The 21,919-nt window shown below is 47.2% G+C and overlaps 1 protein-coding gene across 1 annotated transcript in view; it reads left to right on the top strand.

Annotated features, from left to right (window-relative positions):
* Nucleotides 1-7,756: 7,756 nt before the first annotated feature.
* Nucleotides 7,757-21,919, top strand: part of LOC116995994 (collagen alpha-1(VII) chain-like) — a 95,052-nt gene continuing 80,889 nt past the window's right edge. The window contains exons 1-8 of the mRNA XM_033059143.1: nucleotides 7,757-7,811; nucleotides 14,043-14,175; nucleotides 15,195-15,375; nucleotides 16,945-17,104; nucleotides 17,811-17,904; nucleotides 18,785-18,958; nucleotides 19,870-20,030; nucleotides 21,659-21,788. Coding sequence (XP_032915034.1) covers nucleotides 14,106-14,175; nucleotides 15,195-15,375; nucleotides 16,945-17,104; nucleotides 17,811-17,904; nucleotides 18,785-18,958; nucleotides 19,870-20,030; nucleotides 21,659-21,788 — 970 coding nt within the window. The 5' untranslated portion in view covers nucleotides 7,757-7,811; nucleotides 14,043-14,105. The remainder of the gene's footprint in view (nucleotides 7,812-14,042; nucleotides 14,176-15,194; nucleotides 15,376-16,944; nucleotides 17,105-17,810; nucleotides 17,905-18,784; nucleotides 18,959-19,869; nucleotides 20,031-21,658; nucleotides 21,789-21,919) is intronic.

Raw genomic sequence — 21,919 nt, 5'->3', positions numbered from 1 at the left:
ATACTAACAATACTCAAATTATGAATACCCTGAAATAGTAGTAATAATAATAATGATAATAGTAATAATAATAATTATAATTATAATAACTGATTATGATAATAATAGCAAAATCCATCAATAATAATAATAATAATAATAATAATAATAATAATAATAATAATATAGCAAATCCCATCCCTTCCTGGAGCTCTTGGGCAGAGCAGACTGGGAAAAAAAAATTTGGGAAGAGATGGGAAAATCTGAATTTCTCAGCTTCAGCAGTGAGGGAAACTTTGAACTTGGGAATGGTTCTGCATCAGCAGCTCCTCTGGGCTGGAGGGAGATTTTTTGGGATTTTTTGGGATTTTTTGGGGTGTTTTTAGGATGTTTTAGGAGCATGATTGGGTTGGGAAAATTTTAAAAAATTGGGAAATTTGGATTTCAGGCCACTCTTGAGCTGAGTGGCCAAACTGAGGTGGCTTTTTCATCCCTGGCAAAAATTTTGTCACCATGGAATTGTCACCCAGTGGAGCTCTGGGAATGGCAGCAGCAAATCCCAGCTTGGAAATCCCAAATTCCCAAACTGGGGACCCCAAACTTCCCCAGGCAGCTCCTTCCAATTCCTATCAACCCTTTCCATGAGGAAATTCCTGTTGTCACTCCCTCTGGATTCCACATTGGGATGTGGGTTCAGATTCCCAGATTTCCTCTCCGTTTCTGGTCTAAATCTGCTTTTATTTCCCACATTGAAACAAATCCTGCACCTTCCAAATTAAAAACACCTTTCCCTATGTGATTTACATCCCCTAAATTGAGAAACCCCCAAAAAGATCCGCAGTGCTCCAGAAGAGATCCTTGATGGATTTTAAATTCCCATTTTTTTAAATTTAATTAATGGATGCTCCAAAGGAGATCCTTGATGGATTTTAAATTCCCATTTTTAAAATTAAATTAAGGGATGATCCAAATGAGATCATTGATGGATTTTGAATTTCCAAAGGAGATCCTGGATGGATTTTAAATTCTTATTTTTTTAATGAAATTAATGGATCCTCCAAGGGAGATCCTTGATGGATTTTAAATTCCTAGTATCAAAATGAAATTAATGGATGCTCCAAAGGAGATCCTTGATGGATTTTAAATTCTTGTTTTTTTAAATGAAATTGTTGGATGCTCCAAAGGAGATCTTTGATGGATTTTAAATTCCCATTTTTTAGATTAAATTGATGGATACTCCAGAGGAGATCCTTGATGGATTTTAAATTCTCTTTTTTTTAATGAAATTGTTGGATGCTCCAAAGGAGATCCTTGATAGATTTTAAATTTCCTTTTTTCAAGTGAAATTAATGGATGATCCAAAGGAGATCCTTGATGGATTTTAAATTCCCATTTTTAAAATTAAATTTATGGATGCTCCAAGGGTGATCCTTGATAGATTTTAAATTTCCAAAGGAGATCCTTGATATATTTTAAATTCTCATTTTTAAAATTAAATTGATGAACGATCCAAAAGAGATCCTTGATGGATTTAAAATTTCCATTTTTTAAATGAAATTAATGGATGCTCCAAAGGAGATCCTTGATGGATTTTAAATTTCCTTTTTTTTTGCGAAATTGATGGATGCTCCAAAGGAGATTCTGAAGCCATTTTTCTTTTTTTTTTTTTTTTTTTTTAATTAAACTGATGGAGGGTGGGAATTTTGGAATTGTTTGCCATGGATCCCATGCAGGTCCCTTTTTGATGAGCTGTCACCTCTGGCTCCTGGAGCTCATCCAGCTGTTCATTCCCTGCAATCCAGCTGTGCTTGGATCCATTCTGGAGATTAAAAAAAGCCGAGCAGGGAACCAGGGCTGGTCCCATCTCCTCACTCCTTAATTAATTTTCCAAAGATTTGGAGCAATCCCAATTGTCCCAAACGACGTCACTGCTCCAAGGGGGGCTGCTCTTGTTTCCCTGGGTCAATCCTTGGGTTGCTCCAGGCATTTTTGGCTGGAAAAGGAGCAAGTTTTGGCAAGGCCATAAATAAATGAAAGGGTGAAAGGTGTCAGTGGGGAAAACCAGTTAAACCAGTAAAACCAGTAGTGGGGAGGGGGACACTTCCCATAATCCCATGGACAGCCCTGTTGTGGGATTGGTCATTCCAAATATTGATTCTTCTCTGTGTTTTCCATTTAAAAAAAAAAAGAAGGAAAGGGTTTTTTTTATATGGATAAAGGCACAGGACACAGGGAATGGGGAAAGAAAAGGGAGATTGGGGAAGGAATTGCTGGAATTGCCAGAGAATCCCTGGATCCCTGCAGTGGCCAAGGAAGGATTGGAGCAGCCTGGGATGCTGGGAGGTGTCCCTGCCATGAGCTTGGAGCTCCCTGCCCAGGCAAGGCAGGCCAGGATTGTGGGATTCAGGACACTCAGAATCCATGCAGAGGGATTGGGATGGAAAGTGGGGATAGAAAAGAGAGGCCCAGGGAAGGGAGAGCCTTGATGGTTTGCTGAGATTGCAAGGGAAGGCCCTGGATGCATCAATTGCTTGGAGAGGAGATGGATCCAATGTCAGGTTCTGGAGAGCTGGGAATTGCCAGGCTGGAGAAGGGAAGGATGCAGGGAGAGCTTCCAGAACATTCCAGGGCCTGGAGGGGCTCCAGGAGAGCTGGAGAGGGACTGGGGACAAGGGACAGGACACAGGGAATGGGGAAAGGGGAGATTGGGGAAGGAATTCCTGGAATTCCCAGAGCATCCCTGGATTCCTGGAATGTCCAAGGCCAGGTTGGACACTGTGGATTGGATCACCCTGGGACAGTGGGAATTTTCCCTGCCCATAAATGTTGGGATGGGTCACCTTTCCCCATGGATCTGGGCTTGGGCCACGTGGAATTTTCAGGCTGGGCTCTTGACAGATGTGTGGGAACACCTGGAGCTGAACAATTCCGTGCTCTTATTCCCAAACCCTGGAGCCAAACAGGCTCCATCAAAGGCCCAGGGCAGGGGTGAAGAACAAAATTATTTCTTTAATTGTAAAAAAAAAAACAAACCAAAAAACCAAAACCAGGAGGAGGGAACATCAAACTCAGGCCAAATGGAAACCACAAAAATAAATGGTGCTGAAGAAAATTTGGGAGGTTTCCAAGGCTCCTCAACTACTGGAGCAACCAGGAACATTTGGGAGGAGCATTCAGGTGCAGTCACCAATGGAAGGGTTTCCATCTGCTGAGATTCAGGCTTCAGACTGAGCAAAAAAAGTCCTGGCAGCCACACCTCATCCATCAGATAAAAGCTGGGAAAAGTCCAGCAGCATTTTCTGATCCCAAACCACTTCTGGACGAACACCAGCCAGGCCCCCAGCCCCTGTTGCTGTCCCTTGTTCTTCCCTGAATGCAGCAGGGCAGAGCCAAAATGACATTTTGGGATCAGAGATGGGACAGAGAGGCCAAGCAGAGCTGGAGTGCTCCATGAGCTCTCACAGCCCTGTGGGGCTCTGAGGGTTTCCAGCTCCTGGGATGGTTCTAATCAGCCCCACTTTGGGATGAAGGCTCTTGTTTGAGGAATTTGGCCTCCAGATTGCTGGAGTGGATTTTGATCCGCTCCAAAATTGTGTTCCCAGGTGTTCTCCCTGCTGGACTCCCACACTTTGCCACTTTGGAAAACTCCACAAAGGTGGTTTAGAATCCCAGAATCCCAGAAGGGACCTCAAAACCCATCCAGGGACATCTCCTACCATCCCAGGCTGCTCAAATCCCCAATGTCCAGCCTGGCCTTGGACATTCCAGGGATCCAGGGATGCTCTGGAAATTCCAGCCCAGCCAGGAATTCCTTCCCCAATCTCCCCTTTCCCCATTCCCTGTGTCCTGTCCCTTGTCCCCAGTCCCTCTGCAGCTCTCCTGGAGCCCCTCCAGGCCCTGGAATGTTCTGGAAGCTCTCCCTGCATCCTTCCCTTCTCCAGGTGAGCACCCCCAGCTCTCCCAGCCTGGCTCCAGCCCTGGAGCAGCTCCATGGATTCCTCTGGATTTGCTCCAGCTCCTTCTGCTGCAGGGTGTCTGGGGTCCCAGGAGGATGAGAATTCCAATTTATTCTTGAAATCCTGTTTGGAACCAGGGGTGAGAACTCAGATTTATTCCTGGGATCCTTTTTAGAGCCAAGGGTGAAAACTCAGATTTATTCCTGGGATCCTGTTTGGAGCCAGGGGTCCAAGGAGGGTGAGAATTCCAATTTATTCCTGAAATCCTGTTTAAAGCCAAGGGGAAAATTCAGATTTATTCCTGGGATCCTCTTTGGAGCCAGGGGTCCCAGGAGGATGAGAATTCCAATTTATTCCTGAAACCCTGTTTGGAGCTGATCTCCCTCCCCAGGAATTTCCATGGAATGTGTCCCAGGCATTCCCTGCCCACCTCACCAGAGCTCTGGGGTCCCCCCACTGTCCCCACCCCACGGAGCCAGGTGTGGTGCTCGTGTCCCTTTTGGGGTCATTTTCTGAGTGTTTGAACCTCGGACATTCCTTTCCCTGCCTCAGGGACATCTCCACCTCTTCCCAAGCCCTCCGGGGTTAAACCCTGCTGCACCTGGGTTAAAACCAGAACTCCTTGTCCTGCAGCATTTTGGGCACCTCCAAAGAGCAGCTGGAGCCTTGATCCTGTCAGGAATTGCAGCTGGAGCTCTGATCCTGTCAGGAATTGTGCTGGAGCTGCACAAACACCTCCTGATTGCCCCACTCCGGCTTTGGGAGTGCATTCACTGCTGAATGCAGATCCAATTGCAATTAAGCCCATTCAGCTCTCTAACGAGGCATTCAGCGCTTTGGGAGGTTTGTAGGGTTTAATTAGGCTCGGTTGTTAAGCCTGAGTTTATGGAGTGCTCTGCTGAAGACTGAGATCAACATCAATCCCTAAAACTGGAGTCACCCTGCAGAGCTTGGAGCCAAAAATGATCTGAAAGGGAGGAGAAATTGTGGATATTTATGGGCAGGAAACAGTTAATTCCTGGGATTTTCTGCTGCACTGGGGGAACTTCAGCTCAAGAGATTTCCCTGCAGGCTCAAGCCGGGAAGAGCAAAAATTCCTCCTCTCCCAACTTTTAAACCCGTGGATATTTGAACACCTGGAAGCTGCTGGGTGATTTAAATCTCTTTTAGCAGCTGTTGGAGGCTCTCGTTTATTAATGATCCTTTGGCTTCACCTGGAGCCAGGTGGGGCTGGGATTCCCTGGAATTTTTTTTTTTCCGTCTCAAACCAAGGTGTTCCTGCTCAGCCTGGAGGCTCCTGGTTTTCCCTTTTCCTCTGTCCTTGACCTTTTTTAGCCCGTTTAGCTCCTGGCCAGAGGATTTTTAGGGATGGGTGGGACCCACCAGGGTGAGATCTGCTCTCCATCAGCTCCGGAATTCCCAGGACCCCGGGCACGGAAATCCTTGGTGCAGATCCCCTACTCCGAGCAGGAAAACTGCTGGGTTTGGGGATATGGGGCCTCTAAGTCCTATTTTTTTTTCTCTGAGCTGGAATCTCTTCTGTTTGTGTGCTGGGAGCTCCAGGGATGGGTGGATTGGGGTTTTTCCAGGGGCTGGAAGTTACCTTGGGATGCAGCTCCAGATCTGGCTGCAGGAGGAGATTGGAGATGAGGGGGAAACTCAGATTTATTCCTGGGATCCTGTTTGGAGTCAGGGCTGAGAACTCAGATTTATTCCTGAAATCCTGTTTAGAGCCAGGGGTGAACACTCAGATTTATTCCTGAAATCCTGTTTGGAGCTGGGGATGAAAACTCAGATTTATTCCTGGGATCCTGTTTGGAGTCAGGGGTGAAAATTCAGATTTATTCCTGGGATCCTGTTTGGAGCCAGGGGTGAACACTCAGATTTATTCCTGGGATCCTGTTTGGAACCAGGAGTGAAAATTCAGATTTATTCCTGGGATCCTGTTTAGAGCCAAGGATGAAAACTCAGATCTATTCCTGAGATGCAGCTCGGGATTTGGCTGCGAATGGAGATTGGAGATGAGGGGAAAATTCAGATTTACTTCTGGGATCCTGTTTGGAGCCAGGGGTCATAGGAGGGGAAGAATTCCAATTTATTCTTGAAATCCTGTTTGGAGCTGGGGATGAAAGCTCAGATTTATTCCTGAAATCCTGTTTGGAGCCAGGGGTGAAAACTCAGATTTATTCCTGGGATCCTCTTTGGAGCCAGGGGTCCCAGGAGGGTAAAAATTCCAATTTATTCTTGAAATCCTGTTTGGAATCAGGGGTGAGAGCTCAGATTTATTCCTGAAATGCAGCTCTGGATTTGGCTGCAGGAGGAGGTTGGAGATGAGGGGGTAAATCAGATTTATTCCTGGGATCCTGTTTGGAGTCAGGGCTGAGAACTCAAATTTATTCCTGAAATCCTGTTTGGAGCTGGGGGTGAAAACTCAGATTTATTCCTGGGATCCTATTTGGAGCCAGGAGTGAGATTTATTCCTGAAATCTTGTTTGGAGCCAAGGGAAAAAATCAGATTTACTTCTGGGATCCTCTTTGGAGCCACGGGTCATAGGAGGGCAAGAATTCCAGTTTATTCTGGGATCTTGTTTGGAGCCAAAGGGAAAATTCAGATTTATTCCTGAAATGCAGCTCCGGATTTGGCTGCAGGAGGAGGTTGGAGATGAGGGGGGAAATCAGATTTATTCCTGGGAACCTGTTTGGAGCTGGGCATGAAAACTCAGATTTATTCCTGGGATCCTTTTGGAGCCAGGGGTGAGAACTCAGATTTATTCCTGAAATCCTGTTTGGAGCCAGGAGTGAAAACTCAGATTTATTCCTGGGATTCTCTTTGGAGCCAGGGGTCCCAGGAGGGTAAGAATTCCAATTTATTCTTGAAATCCTGTTTGGAACCAGGGGTGAGAACTCAGATTTATTCCTGAAATGCAGCTCCAGATTTGGCTGCAGAAGGAGGTTGGAGATGAGGGGAAAAAAAATCAGATTTATTCCTGGGATCCTGTTTAGAGCCAAGGGGAAAATTCAGATTTATTCCTGAAATCCTGATTAGAGCCAGGGTGAAAACTCGTATTTTTTTATGAAATCCTGTTTAGAGCCAAGGGGAAAAATTCAGATTTATTCCTGGGATCCTGTTTGGAGCCAGGCGTCCCAGGAGGATGAGAATTCCGATTTATTCCTGAAATCCTGTTTGGAGCTGATCTCCCTCCCCAGGAATTTCCATGGGATGTGTCCCAGGCGTTCCCTGCCCACCTCACCCGGGTCCCCCCTCTGTCCCCACCCCACGGAGCCAGGTGTGGTGCTCGTGTCCCTTTTGGGGTCATTTTCTGAGTGTTTGAACCTCAGACATTCCTTTCCCTGCCTCCAGTTCTCCATCCAGGAGACAATTCCTTAGAAATCTCTGCTGTTGGGAGATGGACGAAATTAGGATTTAATTAGTGATGTCCTCACCCCCCGCCCCAGCAATATCACACTCCCGTATTTAAACCATAAATCAGTTTTTCACCCCATTCCTGGTGTTTCCCACCCTCTCCAGGTGCTGCTACCTGCAGTTTTTTATCTCTTTAGGAACAAACTTTTCCCCCTTTTCCCGGCCCCTTCCCTTACAAACATCCCAGTTATTTTATTATCATTTTCTGCCCACGAGCTAAAAATATTTTAATTTTTTTTTCCCCTTTTTTCTCCCCCCTTCTCCATCCCCACATTCCTGCCCAGAGCGGGTGGGGTGGGTGGCATCTCCTGCCCGCTTCTCCCCCTCCATCCATCCCGGCTGCCTGGAGCAGCCCCTCCTCCTGCCCCTCATTCCTGCTTTTCCCCAGCCTCGGGAAGTTCTGTCCGCCTCGGATTCCCGGTGGAGGGACCCTGGGACGCTCCGGCCCCGGGGTGAGCAGCAGGGTCTGTCCGTTTGTCCGTCCGGGTTTTTTGGTTTTTTGTGTATTTTTGGGGTTTTTTGTTTGGTTTTTTGTGGGTCTTTTCTTTTTTTTTTTTTTTTTTTTTGTTGTTGTTGCTGGTTGGTTTTTTTGTTTGTTTGGGGTTTTATTTTTTTGTATTTTTTATTTTGCATTCTTCAGTCTCGGGTTGTGGAGGGGAAGGAGGGAGAGGGGCCGGGGGAGGAGGAGGAAGAGGAAGAAGCAGCTCCCAAAGGGGAGGAAGAGGAGCAGAAGCTCCGGGTGGGGAAATTGAGGAGGATGAGGAGGCAGCAGCTGCCAGCGGGAAGGATGAAGATGAGGAGCAGCAGCTTCCAAAGGGGAGGATGAGGAGGATGAGGAGGCAGCAGCTCCTGAGGAAGAGGAGGATGGGGATGGGGATGAGGATGAGGAGGCAGCAGCTTCTGATGGGGAAGATGAGGAGGATGAGGAGGCAGGAACTCCACATGAGAAGGATGAGGGGGCATCAGCTCCCAGGGGGGATGGTGAAGAAGATGAGAAGCAGCAACTTCCAAAGGGGAGGATGAAGAGGATGAGGAGCAGCAGCTCTGGATCAGGAAAATGAGGAAGATGAGGAGGCATCAGCTTCCTGATGGGGAAGATGAAGAGGAGGAGGAGGACGAGGATGAGGAGGCAGCAACTCCAGATGAGAAGGATAAAGAGGATGAGGAGGCAGCAGCTGCCAGCGGGGAGGATGAAGAAGATGAGGAGCAGCAACTTCCAAACTGGAAGATGACAAAGATGAGGAGGCAGCAGCTCCAGATGAGGAAAATGAGGAGGATGAGGAGGCAGCAGCTCCTGAGGATGAGGAGGCAGCATCCCCAGATGAGAAGGATAGGGAGGAAGAGGAGACAGCAGCTGCCAGGGGGGGAGGATGAGGAGGGTGAGGAGGATGAGGAGCAGCAGCTCCCAATGGGGAGGATGAGCAGGGTGAGAAGGAAGCAGCTCTGGATGAGGAGGATGAGGAAGCCTCGCATGGGGAGATTGAGGAGAAAGAAGAGGATGAGGAGGCAGCAGCTCCCAATGGGGAGGATGAGGAGGAAGAAGAGGATGAATGAGGAGGCAGAAGCAGCCCCAGCACAGCACAATTTTTACCCTCGATGCCATCCCAGCAGGACTTTGAGGTGCCCCAAACCTGAAATGGGGATTTTAGGGTGACTCTTCCCTTCCCCCGCTGGGACAGGGGCATCGGGGAGAGCTTGGGGTCATTTAGACCTTTTTTGGTATCACCAGAATTTTGGGATCACTGGTTTTTTGGGTGTCATTCAGTCCTTTTTGTGTGTCACTGGATTTTTAGGATCACTGGGTTTTTCGGGGTCATTTGTCCTTTTTGAGTGTTATTTGGTCCTTTTTGGCATCACTGTAATTTTGGATGCCATTTGCTCCTTCTTGGGTGTCATTGGAATTTTGGGATCACTGGGTTTTGGGCATCATTTAATCCTTTTTGAGTGTTGCTGGACTTTTAGGACCACTGGATTTTTGGGTGTCACTGATCCTTTTTGGGGTCACTGGATTTTTGGGATCATTGGAATTTTTGTGTCATTTATTCCTTTTTGGGTGTCACTGGAATTTTGGGTTCACTGCATTTTTAGGATCGCTGGATTTTTGTCGTCATTTGATCCTTTCTGGGTATCATTGGAATTTTGGGATCACTGGGTTTTTGGTTGTCACTTGGTCCTTTTTTGGATCACTGGAATTTTAGGTGTCATTTGGTCCTTTTTGGGTATCACCAGAATTTTGGGATCACTGGGTTTTTGAGCATAATTTGATCCTTTTTGAGTGTTGCTGGATTTTTAGGATCACTGGATTTTTGGGTGTCATTCAGTCCTTTTTGGGTCGCTGAATTTTTTTGATCATTGGAATTTTGGGTGTCATTTGGTCCTTTCTGGGATCACTGGAATTTTAGGATTTATGGGTGTCATTCAGTTCTTTTTGGGTGTCATTGGATTTTTAGGATCACTGGGTTTTTGGACATCATTTAGACCTTTTTTGGTATCACCAGAATTTTGGGATCACTGGCTTTTCGGGTGTCATTCAGTCCTTTTTGTGTGTCACTGGATTTTTAGGATCACTGGGGTTTGGGGTTTCATTTGGTCACTTTTGGGTGTCTTTTGCTCCTTTCTGGATATCATTGGAATTTTGGGATCACTCGGCTTTTGGGCATCATTTAATCCTTTTTGAGTGTTGCTGGATCTTTAGGATCACTGGGTTTTTGGTTGTCACTTGGTCCTTTTTGGGATCCCTGGATTTTTGGGTGTCATTGATCCTTTTAGGGGTCACTGGATTTTTGGGATCATTGGAATTTTGGGTGTCATTTATTCCTTTTGGGTGTCACTGGAATTTTGGGTTTGCTGCATTTTTAGGATCTCTAGATTTTTGTCATCATTTGATCCTTTCTGGGTATCATTGGAATTTTGGGATCACTGGGTTTTGGGGTGTCACTTGGTCCTTTTTGGGATCACTGGAATTTTAGGTGTCTTTTGCTCCTTTCTGGGTGTCATTGGAATGTTGGGATCACTTGGTTTTTGGGCATCATTTGATCCTTTTTGAGTGTTGCTGGATTTTTAGGATCACTGGATTTTTGAGTGTCACTGATCCTTTTAGGGGTCACTGGATTTTTGGGCATCATTTCATCCTTTCTGAGTGTGACTGGACTTTTAGGATTACTGGGGTTTGGGGTTTCATTTGATCAATTATGGGATCACTGGGTTTTGGGCATCATTTCATCCTTTTTGAATGTTGCTGGATTTTTAGGATCACTGGATTTTTGGGTGTCACTTGGTCCTTTTTGGGTTCATGGGATTTTTAGGATCACTGGAGTTTGGGATGTCACTTGATCATTTTTGGGTGTCTTTTGCTCCTTTCTGGATGTCACTGGAATTTTGGGATCACAGCAGTTTTGGATATAATTTTGTCCTTTTGGGTATCACCAGAATTTTGGGATCACTGGGTTTTTGGGTGTCATTTGGCCCTTTCTGGGATCACTGAAATTATGGGATCACTGGGTTTTTGGGGTTTAGGACCACTGGATTTTTGGTCATCACTTGGTCCGTTTTGGGATCATTGGGTTTTTGGGTGCCACTGTTCTTTTTTGGGATCACTGGAATTTTGGGGGTCATTCAGTCCTTTTTGGATGTCATTTAGTCATTTTTGGGATCACTGGGTTTTTGGGTGTCATTTTCACTTTTCTGGATGTCATTGGAATTCTGGGATCACTGCAGTTTTGGGTATAATTTTGTCCTTTTGGGGTATCACCAGAATTTTGGGATCACTGGGTTTTTGGGTGTCATTTGATCCTTTCTGGGATCACTGGAATTTTGGGATCACTGAGGTTTTGGGAATCATTTGCTCCTCTTTGGGATCACTCAGTTTTCCCAAGCACAGCTTGTCTGGGAATGGGGAACAGGGATGAGTGCATGGATGGACAGAGTGTGACTCTTTGGGATTTGGGATGAGGGAGCTGCAGGTGGTGCCAGAACTCTGGAATGTTCTCACCTGTGGAATTAATAATTAAATTAACAGGAAAAAGCAGATATTTGGGTTCAGATCCTTACTCCAGCCCAGGGACTGGGGGATTTTTCCCTGACTGGATCAGCCTCTCCCATTCCCTGCCCATTAATCAGGGAATCACAGAGGGGTTTGTGTTTGAAGAGTTTAAATCCCATCCCACTCCTGCCTGGCTGTGGGGCTGGGTCAGGAGATGGGAATGTGGAAATTCCATGCCCAAGCTCTCCTTGCTGGCTCCTTCATTCCAGCAAAACCAACCTGGAGGCAGGGAAACAGCAGCTGGGAGGATTTCTCCTGCCCCAAACCCAAACTCCTGGGGGGTGCAGAACCTTTGGGATCTTTGTTTCCTTTGTCCCAGCTCCTGTTCCCCCTCAGGAGCTCTGGGAAATGTGAATAACCTGGAAAAATTCCAGCTGGAGCAGCACAGCTCTGGCTGCCAGCCAGGCCCTCAAATCTCTTCATCCATCACTTTCCAACCTTTTTTTTACCCTTTTTTTAACCCCCACCTCCTTCAAATTCAACATTTTCCCACAAATCCCCACCTCTCCTCAGCCAGGGATCCTGCTTCCATGGAGATATTCCCTTTTTGAGAATGTGAAATCCCATTCCACCTTTTTAAAAGGGAAACAGAGGAATAAGCATCACCCCCTGCACGCCCCAGGTGGAGCAAGGTGACAAAACTGCAAATATCTCTTTTTTTTTGTTCCATGAATCCCTCTGATGAGTGGTGATTCCCAACAAAATTCCCCTTTGGAGTCACCCACCCCAAACCTTCACTCCTCTCCTGGGATTTCTGGCAGGAATTGGAGCTCGGGGTGGGCACCAAATCAAACCTTTGCTGTTTGCAGCACAAATCCAACATTTTTTTCCCCCTCAAATTGTGTTTTTTGGAGAAGCAGGATGATCTACTTGGAGATGATCTTCCCAAGAAACACCTGGCTGGAATTTTCTGCTTGGAAAAGCTTCTAAATTTAGCTTTAAAAGTTTTTTAATGTGAAAAATCTGATTTGTGGGAAATGGAGAGGGGAAAAAGGAGAGGAGGGTCTGGATGTCATTCCTGGGACTCACCAGGTGTTTTCCTCCTTTTCCCCTGGATGCTCCCAAGCTGGAATCCTCCATCCCAAACTCCTGGAATATTCCTTGTCACAGGAACTGCAGAGGGACTCTTTATTCTCATTAATCCCTGGTGTTAATTGGAATGGAATTCCTGGAAAAGAGCAAAGCTGGATGAAACCATTAAGATTTTTTTTTTTTTCCTGAATCCATAATTTCCACGTGGAAGCAGGTGAGGCTCAGAGCAGGAAAATAACTTTTGATTGCCCATTAAAAAAAAAAATAAAATTCCTTTTGGCATTTCTCCACAGGGAGAATTCCCTGTTTTCCAGAGTAGGAATTCTGCAATTTTGGGGAGTTAAGCAAAATTCCAAAATTCGTCTGGCATGGTGGGCTGGATCCTCAAGGAACTTCATCCTGGATTTAGGAACCTGGAGATCAGGGTTGGATGCAGCTGATTCCTGATTTTCCTGGCTTTTTCTCCCACATTAATTGAAGTGGGAAGTTTCTCCTGCTTTTATCCCACCAACAATATTCCCATTTGGGCTTCAGGTGGGTGTTGGGAAAGGGAGGCCAAAGCTGAACTCTCAGCATTAGCAAAGAAATGGAGGAATGAAAGGATTTGTGGATTTAAAACCAAATTTTCCAAGCATTAGCAGAGAAATGGAGGAGTTCAAGGATATGTGGATTTTAATCCTGATTTTCCAAGCCTTATCAAATAAATGAAGCAATTAAAGGATTTGTGGATTTCAATCCCCGTTTTCCAAGCATTATAAAAAAATGAAAGAATTAAAGGATTGATGGATTTTAATCCCAATTCTCTAAGCATTATCAAAAAATGAAAGGATTAAAGGATTTATGGATTTTAATCCCGATTTTCCAAGCATTATCAAAAAAATGAAGGAATTCTAAGATTTATGGATTTCAATCCAAATTTTCCAAACATTATCAAAGAAATGGAGGAATTCCAGCATTTGTGGATTTTAATCCAAATTTTCCAAGTATTGTCAAAGAAATAGAGGAATGAAAGGATTTGTGGATTTTAATCCCATTTTTTCCAAGAATTATCAAAGAAATGGAGGAATTCAAGGATTTATGGATTTTAATTCCAATTTTCCAAGAATTTTCAAATAAATGAAGGAATTAAAGGATTTATGGATTTCAATCCCATTTTCCAAGCATTATCAAAGAAATGGAGGAATTCAAGGATTTATGGATTTCAATCCCGATTTTCCAAGAATTATCAAATAATTGAAAGAATTAAAGGATTTATGGATTTCAATCCTGATTTTCCAAGAATTGTCAAAGAAATGGAGGAATTCCAGGATTTATGGATTTTAATCTTGATTTTCCAAGCATTGTCAAAGAAATAGAGGAATGAAAGGATTTGTGGATTTTAATCCAAATTTTCCAAGAATTATCAAATAAATGAAAGAATTAAAGGATTTATAGATTTTAATCCCAATTTTCCAAACATTATAAAAAAAAATGAAAGAATTCCAGGATTTATGGATTTCAATCCCCATTTTCCACACCAAGGGGAGCTGGAGAAATGCTTTTCCAGCTCTGAGGGTGGTGGCAGTGTCACCCTCAGGTGACCCCAGCTCCAACCTCTCTCCCTCTGCAGGTGAGGAGCTCTCCAGGCTCTGTGCTGACTTCCAGGGATTTCCAGGAGCTGCTTCCCAAGGGAATGTTGTGTGCCCAGATCCTCATCCTGGCAGTGGCCATGGGGCCATTCCAAGCTGGGGCTGGCCATGAAGGTGAGTGACCAGTGACACTTTGGGTAGGAAAATCCCTTTTCCAAGCAGATTTTTCTGCTCCTGGCATGGATCCACACGTGGATTTTTAATTCCTGCGTGGAATTCCTCTTGGGTTGGGATCATCTGGATAACAGAGCACTTCCAAAGGAATTCTGGGCCTGAATTCCTGCTCTGGGATTTGTGGAGAAATCAGGACTCTGCTCAGTGTCCTCTGTTCCAGAGGAAAGTGGGCAGAAATGGAGAACAAATCCCACCCTGATTCCTTCTCTGAATTCCAAGACCTGGTTCCAGCCACTACACAGGAAATAGGAGAGGGAGAAAAAAATCCTCAAGGAAGCCTTGAATCCTTCTCCTGCTTTTTAGGGAGTTGGGATTGCACAAGGATTCACCTCCCCAGCTCCATGCAGACCCACACATTTTTCATTCATGGGATATCTGGGAAAAACTCAAATTTTTCATTTTTTTGCACAAAATCCTGCTCATGCCCAGGGTTGGGTGGTCCCACATCTCCTGGTGTTCCTGATATGAATCCCAGGATGGTTGATGGGATAACAGAGCTGCCACATTCCCAAATTTCAGCTCAGAGGTCTGTGTGTGGCTCTGGGAATGTGGAATCCCCAGGCTTGGGATTCCACTCTGGAATTCCCTTGCTTCCAGAGTGTCCTACACACCTGGTGCTCTGATGGAGCTGGGATCTGGGGTTTGTGCTGAAAATCATGGAATAATTGGAGTTGGAAGGGACCTTTTAAAGGTGATTTAGAGCAATCCTGCCATGGACAAGGACCTTCCACTATCCCAGGTCATCCTGGCCTTGGGACGCTTCCCAGGATGGGAAATCTCTCTGGATGAGAAACTTCTGGGTCAGAACATCCAAATAACGAGGAGGAAATTAAGGACAACATAAAACATGGTGTGTCCATCTCCTTCCCTTGGGTATCCTGGGAATTCAGGTGGCTCTGGGGAGCTTTCCCTCATCCCATGAGCTCTGGGATGAGCCTCCCTGTCCCTCTCATCCCCAGCCTGCAGGACAGCTGAGGTGGCCAACATCCTGTTCCTGGTGGGACACTTGGAGAGTGGAGGAAAGGAGAGCTCCAGGCTGCTCCAGGATTTCATCAGGAACGTGGCCAGATCCTTTGAGAACACAGAGATGGGAAGAGGAGGAGTCCAGCTGGGCCTGGCTTTGTATGGGGACACACCAAGGTGGGTCTGGCTTTGTATGGGGACACACCAAGGTGGGTCTGGCTTTGTGTGGGGACACACCGAGGTGGGCCTGGCTTTGTGTGGGGACACGCCAAGGTGGGCCTGGCTTTGTGTGGGGACACACCAAGGTGGGCCTGGCTTTGTGTGGGGACACGCCAAGGTGGGTCTGGCTCTTTATGGGGACACACCAAGGTGGGTCTGGCCATCCTCCTCCTGGATTCCTGGAGTCCAGCTGGGCCTGGCTTTGTGTGGGGACACGCCAAGGTGGGCCTGGCTTTGTGTGGGGACACGCCAAGGTGGGCCTGGTTCTCCATGGGGACACGCCAAGGTGGGCCTGGCTTTGTGTGGGGACACACCAAGGTGGGTCTGGCCATCCTCCTCCTGCTTTTCTGGAGTCCAGCTGGGCCTGGCTTTGTGTGGGGACACACCAAGATGGGCCTGGCTTTGTGTGGGGACACACCAAGGTGAGCCTGGCTTTGTGTGGGGACACACCAAGGTGGGTCTGGCCATCCTCCTCCTTGATTCCTGGAGTCCAGCTGGGCCTGGCTTTGTGTGGAATCCTTTTGGGTTGGGGTCATCTGGATAACAGAGCATCTCCAAAGGAATTCTGAGCCTGAATTCCTGCTCTGGGATTTGTGGAGAAATCAGGGCTCTGCTCAGTGTCCTCTGCTCCAGAGGAAAGTGGGCAGAAATGGAGAACAAATCCCATCCTGATTCCTCCTCTGAATTCCAAGACCTGGTTCCAGCCACCACACAGGAAATAGGAGAGGGAGAAAAAAATCAAAGCAAGGTGGGGACACACCAAGGTGGGTCTGACCCTCCATGGGGACACACCAAGGTGGGTCTGACCATCCTTCTCCATCCACTCCTGGAGTCCAGTTTGTGGATGAAGAGCTTCTGCAGCTCTGGGAAACCTCTGAGCAGGAGATGAACCCTCAGCAGAGTTGATAGCAGAGGGTTAAAAATCTTTCTAAAATCATGGGAATTGTATACAACAGGTTTAGGGAGTGGAAAGAAAGGTTGGGTCTGGTAGGGCTGGGAAAGGCAACCAGGCCCTGGGAATGAATGTTGGTTTTGTCTTTATTAGATCATTTGAGACTGCACCTGTGGAATCATCATGGGATAAATAATTTGATTGTTAAATGTGGTAATTGTTTGGTAAATTGAATATATTACTGTTTAATCATAATAAGAATCATGAGAAGTGATGTAATGGTGACAAGAATCATGAGCAAGGATGTTTGGGGAACTGATGAAAATCACAAGAATCCATGCTTGGATGAGATCAATGTAGACAATAGAACAATATGGGTTTAATAACTATTCTATAGTTACATAATGAACAGGGTATAAAAACCTGTCCCTCTGGAATCCATGTGGAGTCAGATTTGGGTTTGTACCCCTGATTCTCTTCCCCTATCCCAGGGTGCTCCAATCCCAGTATCCAACCTGGCCTTGGACATTCCAGGGATCCAGGGGCAGCCACAGCTGCTCTGGGAACTGGAAATGAGATGTCAGCATAATTTCAGTGCATCCCTTGCTCCTCATTCCCCCATTTCTCATTCCCAGGATGAGTGTTGAGCTCACGGATTATGTGACCATCAAAGAAACGCTGGATGCAGCTCAGGATCTCTCCTCCAAAGGCAGCAGCCTCCAAACTGGCTCAGCCCTGGCTTTTGCAGCTCAGGCCTTGTCCCCCCAGGGCACCCTGAGAGAGGAGGCAGCAAAGGTGGGTGAGCTGCTGAGGGGGTGTCCAGGGAGCAGCTGGGTCATCCCAGAATCCTGGAATGGTTTGGATCATCCAGGGGATCATCCCATGGCAGGGACACCTCCCACTGTCCCAGGCTGCTCCCAGCCCCATCCCACCTGGCCTTGGATTCAGGGATTCTCTGGGAATTCCAGCCCAGCCAGGAATTCCTCCCCAATATCCCATCCCTCCCTGCCCTCTGGCAGTGGGAAGCCATTCCCACTTTGTCCCATCGCTCCATGATCATTCAAGCTGTCCCTCTCCACAGGGAAGAATTCTTTCCTAGTACCCAATCCAAACCCAGTCCTCCCTTAGGAGCTGCTCATGAGGACTCGTAGGGGTGAATCCTCTGCCTGTGCTGGCAGGAATTTCCTCCTGGAGTTCCTGCCCCAAGCAGGAGATCCTCGGAGGAGCAGCTCTGCTCCTTCCCAGCTCATGGGAATGATTCCCTGTGAGGTTCCTCAAGAGCTGTTGGGGTATTTGAAGGATTTAATTCCAGGAGAGGGATTTCATGGATGTGAAAGCCCACAGCTCTGCTCCTTCTCAGCTCCCAGGAATGATTCTCTCTGAGGTTCCTCAGAGCTGTTGGCGTTTTTGAAGGATTTCATTCCAGGAGAGGCATTTCATGGATGTGAAACCCCACAACTCTCACCTGATGTGTCCATTTCTTTTATCCTAACTCTTGCAGGTGCTGGTTCTGGTCACAGATGGGAAATCCAGCGATGCTGTGGAAGAGGGAGCCCAGATCCTGCAGGATGAGGGGGTGACAGTGTTTGCTGTGGGTACGTGTGGCCACCCAAACCTCTGTGTGACCAACCCTCGTTCTTCTCCCTGGGGAATATTCCTGATTCACAGTGCCCCCCTCCTGAAAGCTGCTCCCATCCCCAGGCTCAGCCTTTGGAAACCACTGCAAGTCCAGGAAAATTGTTGTGTTCATGGATATTTTTTGTTGTTGTTGTCAATGACTGATTTATTCAGTGGGAATCTGTGGTTTTGCATCTGTCAAAGCCACTTGGGAATTCAGAAGGAGCTCAGTAAATGGTTCCATAAAAGTCAAAATGTTTTAATGTGGCATAAAAAAATAAATTGAAAATGGTTTTGCTTCTGAAGGTTTCTCTCAATGAGGTTCAGGGACTGACTCAAAAATGTCCCCTCAGACTAATTCCATGAGCCAAGAAAGGCTCTGCTGCTCCCACTGTCCCCAAGAGTGAAATTCCATCAGTCAAATCCTTCCCCAAAAATTTCAGGGAATGACAGGAATGGGATTTCAATGCAAAGAGCAACCAGCTCGATGTGAACCAATGTGAGGTGAAAATTGGGGAAGGATTGTTTTGTTGGATGGGTTGTTCCCCTTTTTTTGGTTCAACCACAGGAACACTCTGGAATTTTCAGCCTCCCAAAATCCCATTGTCTGCTCAGCACTGGAAAGTCTCTGTATCCTGCCCTGTTCCTTTTTTTTTTCCCACCTCTCAGCAGCACTGAGACAATCTGGAGAAATCTTGACCTCTTTTCCCTGATGGAAGACTCCATTCCTTGTTCCCTCCTTTTCCTTGGGAGCACAACCCAAAATTGGTGTCAAACAAAGCCCAGTTCGATGCTCCCCCTTTCCAAATCCCACCCTGCCCCGTGGATGCTGTTTGATGTCCTTTTTCCCTCTCCTAGGGATTAAGGATGCTGACAGGAGCGAGCTGGGCAGAATTGCTTCAGATCCCACTGCAGAGCACGTGCTTTACGTGGAGGATTTCCAGCTGCTCCCAAACGTGGCTCCCAAACTCTCCCGGAGGCTCTGCTTCACCGCCTCGGAGCCCCCACGCCCTGCCAAGCTGAGGGTGCAAGGTGAACCCAGCTTCTCCCTCCATCCTGCTTTCCAAACCAGCCTCTGGATGTGCTTCCATGGGGATGGACTTCCCACATCCCTCTGAGGGATCCTAGAGGAGCTTGTGGAGCAGCTCCTGCTTTGGGACATTAATCCTGGGTGTTTTCCTTGTGGCTGCCTTTCCATGTTTGTTTAGGGATAGCAGATCCTGGGAATTGTGGTGCTGGATCTAGCAAAAGGAGGAGTGATGGGATGGAGCAGCGTTTCTGTTCCTTGGGGTATTTTGTAGTGGGATTGTCACAGGGAATTCTGGCAGCACAGCTTGGGAGCTGGGGAAGAACTTAATTCCCTAATGAAGATGCAAAGAGCAGCCAGAGGGATTTCCAGAGAGATTTCCAGATCCTGACCCTGCAGTGAATCCAGAGGTGATGGCACTGAATTCCTGCCCCTTCTTGGCTCACAAGCTCATGAGAAGCTGAAACTCCTAGAAATGGGGAGAACTTCACCTGAGACTTTAAAGGGTCTCCTTTTTTTGGCTTCTTCTGTGGTGCTGCAGCACTTCAGGGCTTCCTGTGGCATTCCATGGAAAATCTAGGCTTCCTGTGACATTCCATGGAGAGTCCAAGCTTCCTGGCAGATTTCTCCAGTGTCAGAGGGAGAAGGGCAGGGAGAAGCTGCTGTCCCATGCGTTGACCAGGTTTTCACTGGGGAAGTGTAACCAGAACCAATTTTGGTTTCCTGCTTTGTCAAAAAAATACCCCAAAAAAATTCTGCTGGAGCATCTCCTGTCTGGAAACAGATCCCAGGTGTCCCTGTGCTCCCAACCCAAACTACACCCATGTCTTTCTCTATGTGGAAAACATTGACTCCGTCCATGAACTTCCCCATGTGGTGGAATCCAATCCAAACCCTTTCCTTTGTGTTTTTGCAGCTGAGCAGATCCTGGGCCCTCGGGAGCTGCGTGTCAGCGAGCACAGCCACAGCTCCCTGAGGCTCTCGTGGGTGGCAGCCACGGGCAGGGTGACAGGGTACCGTGTCCATGTCCGCCCCTCGCTGCCACCGGGGCAGCCGGAGCCCGAGAACCAGCAGCAGGTAGGGTCATGTTCCCAATTTCCAGGCCACCAGCTGGGTTTCGGTCCCCAGGGTTGGGTTTCAGTCCCCAGGGTTGGGTTTCCTTTCTCAATTTTTAGGAGTTCATCCCATGTTGAGGGCACAGCCCGGTTAGGAGGTGGCACCACATCCCTCAGCCATCCTGGTGCCAGCAGGATTGGCAGGAATTTTGAAGGGTTGAAGTGAAGGTGTAGATCCACCATGGGATCTGCCAGTTTCAGTCCTCAGTGTTGAGTTTCAGTTCCGAATGTTGGGTTCTCAGTTTTGGGTTGCCTTTCCCAGTTTTTAGGGGTTCATCCCATGTTGATGGCACAGCCCAGTACGGAGGTGGCATCACGTCCTTCAGCCATCCCGGTCACAACGGAATTGGCAGGAATTCCTGAGGGTTGAGGTGAAGCTGTAGATTCACCATAGGATCCACCAATTTCAGTCCCCAGTGTTGAGTTTCCTTTCCTATTTTTAGGGTCTCATCCCGTGTAGAGGGCACAGCCCTGTTAGAAGATGGCACCACGATCTTCAGCCATCCTGGTGCCAGCAGGATTGGCAGGAGTTCCTGAGGGCTGAAGCCAAGCTGTAGATCCACAATGGGTGTGGATCCACCATTAGTATCCACCAGTTTCAGTCCCCAGTGTTGGGGTTCCTTTCCCAGTTTTGGGTTTCAGTCCCCAGTGGTGGGTTTCCTTTCCCAGTGTTGCGAGGTCATTCCATGTTGAGGGCACAGCCTGGTTAGGAGCTGGCACCATGTCCTTCAGCCATCCTGGTGCCAGAGGATTGGCAGGAGTTCCTGAGGGCTGAAGTGAAGCTGTAGATCCACCATGGGTGTGGATCCACCATTAGGATCCACCAGTTTCAGTCCCCAGTGTTGGGTTTCAGTTCCCAACGTTGTGGGGTCATGCTTGGTTAGGAGGTGGCACCCCATCTTCCCAATATCCAATCTTTTTTCTCCTTACCTTTATAATGCCTCCACTCGATCCCATCCAGCCTCCCTGGAGCATCTCCTGCTCCTCCTGCTGCCAGAGTTGTTCCTTTTGGTAAGATCTCCATGGGTTTGGGGATTTTCCATGTCCTTGTGTGAGGAATGCTGCCGTGTGCTCCAGCTCATCCCACACCGCACGAAGTTTGAGACTAAGAATGAAAAGTAGAAGATATTTGCCCTAAAAACTTGGATTCCTAATAATAGAACAAAACTATGAAAGCTTAAATTATTAAGGTGAAGATTATTAATTGTATTAATTATTAAAATTGTATTTAACTGGAACGATCATCCTTGGCAGCTTCGGTGTTTTCCCTGTTATTACGAGATCCTGAAGTTCTGTTTCCATCTCTCGCCCTCAGGGTACATCAAAATTTCCTTCTCTGAGATTAAAAGGAACTGTCTCGGTTGTTTTTCCTTCATTTTCTTCAAAGGAATTTGAGATCACCTTTACCCTTAATGCACTCTCCATGTTTTATTTCCTGGGCTATTCCATGGGCTATTCCACAATTTGAGGATCACATTTGGGTGAGGGTTTTAGGAGGCTGCTGCTCATGGAAGTCACCTTGAGCAGGTGTGGGAGGTGACCTGATGTTCTGGGGGGGTGTAACAATGTCCCTTGCCCCCCATGTGGCAGGTGGAGGTGGATGGGGACACCACCACGGTGCTGGTGACAGGTCTGAAGCCCAGCACCAAGTACGTGCTCACGGTGAGGGCCAGGTACGGAGGAGACCTGGGGGAGCCGGCAGCCATCAAAGGGAAAACAAGTGAGTGTCCCCTGGGCCATCCCTGAGGAGAGGAGCACCCCAAAACTGGAGAGGATGGATGGATGGATGGATGGATGGATGGATGGATGGATGGGTGATGGAGGGATGGATGATGGATGGAGGACGGATGG

The sequence above is a fragment of the Catharus ustulatus genome, chromosome 4 (assembly GCF_009819885.2).
Source record: "Catharus ustulatus isolate bCatUst1 chromosome 4, bCatUst1.pri.v2, whole genome shotgun sequence".
Lineage (NCBI taxonomy): Eukaryota > Metazoa > Chordata > Aves > Passeriformes > Turdidae > Catharus > Catharus ustulatus.
The sequence above is the reverse complement of the archived record's forward strand: the minus strand, read 5'-3'. Positions and strand labels throughout refer to the sequence as shown.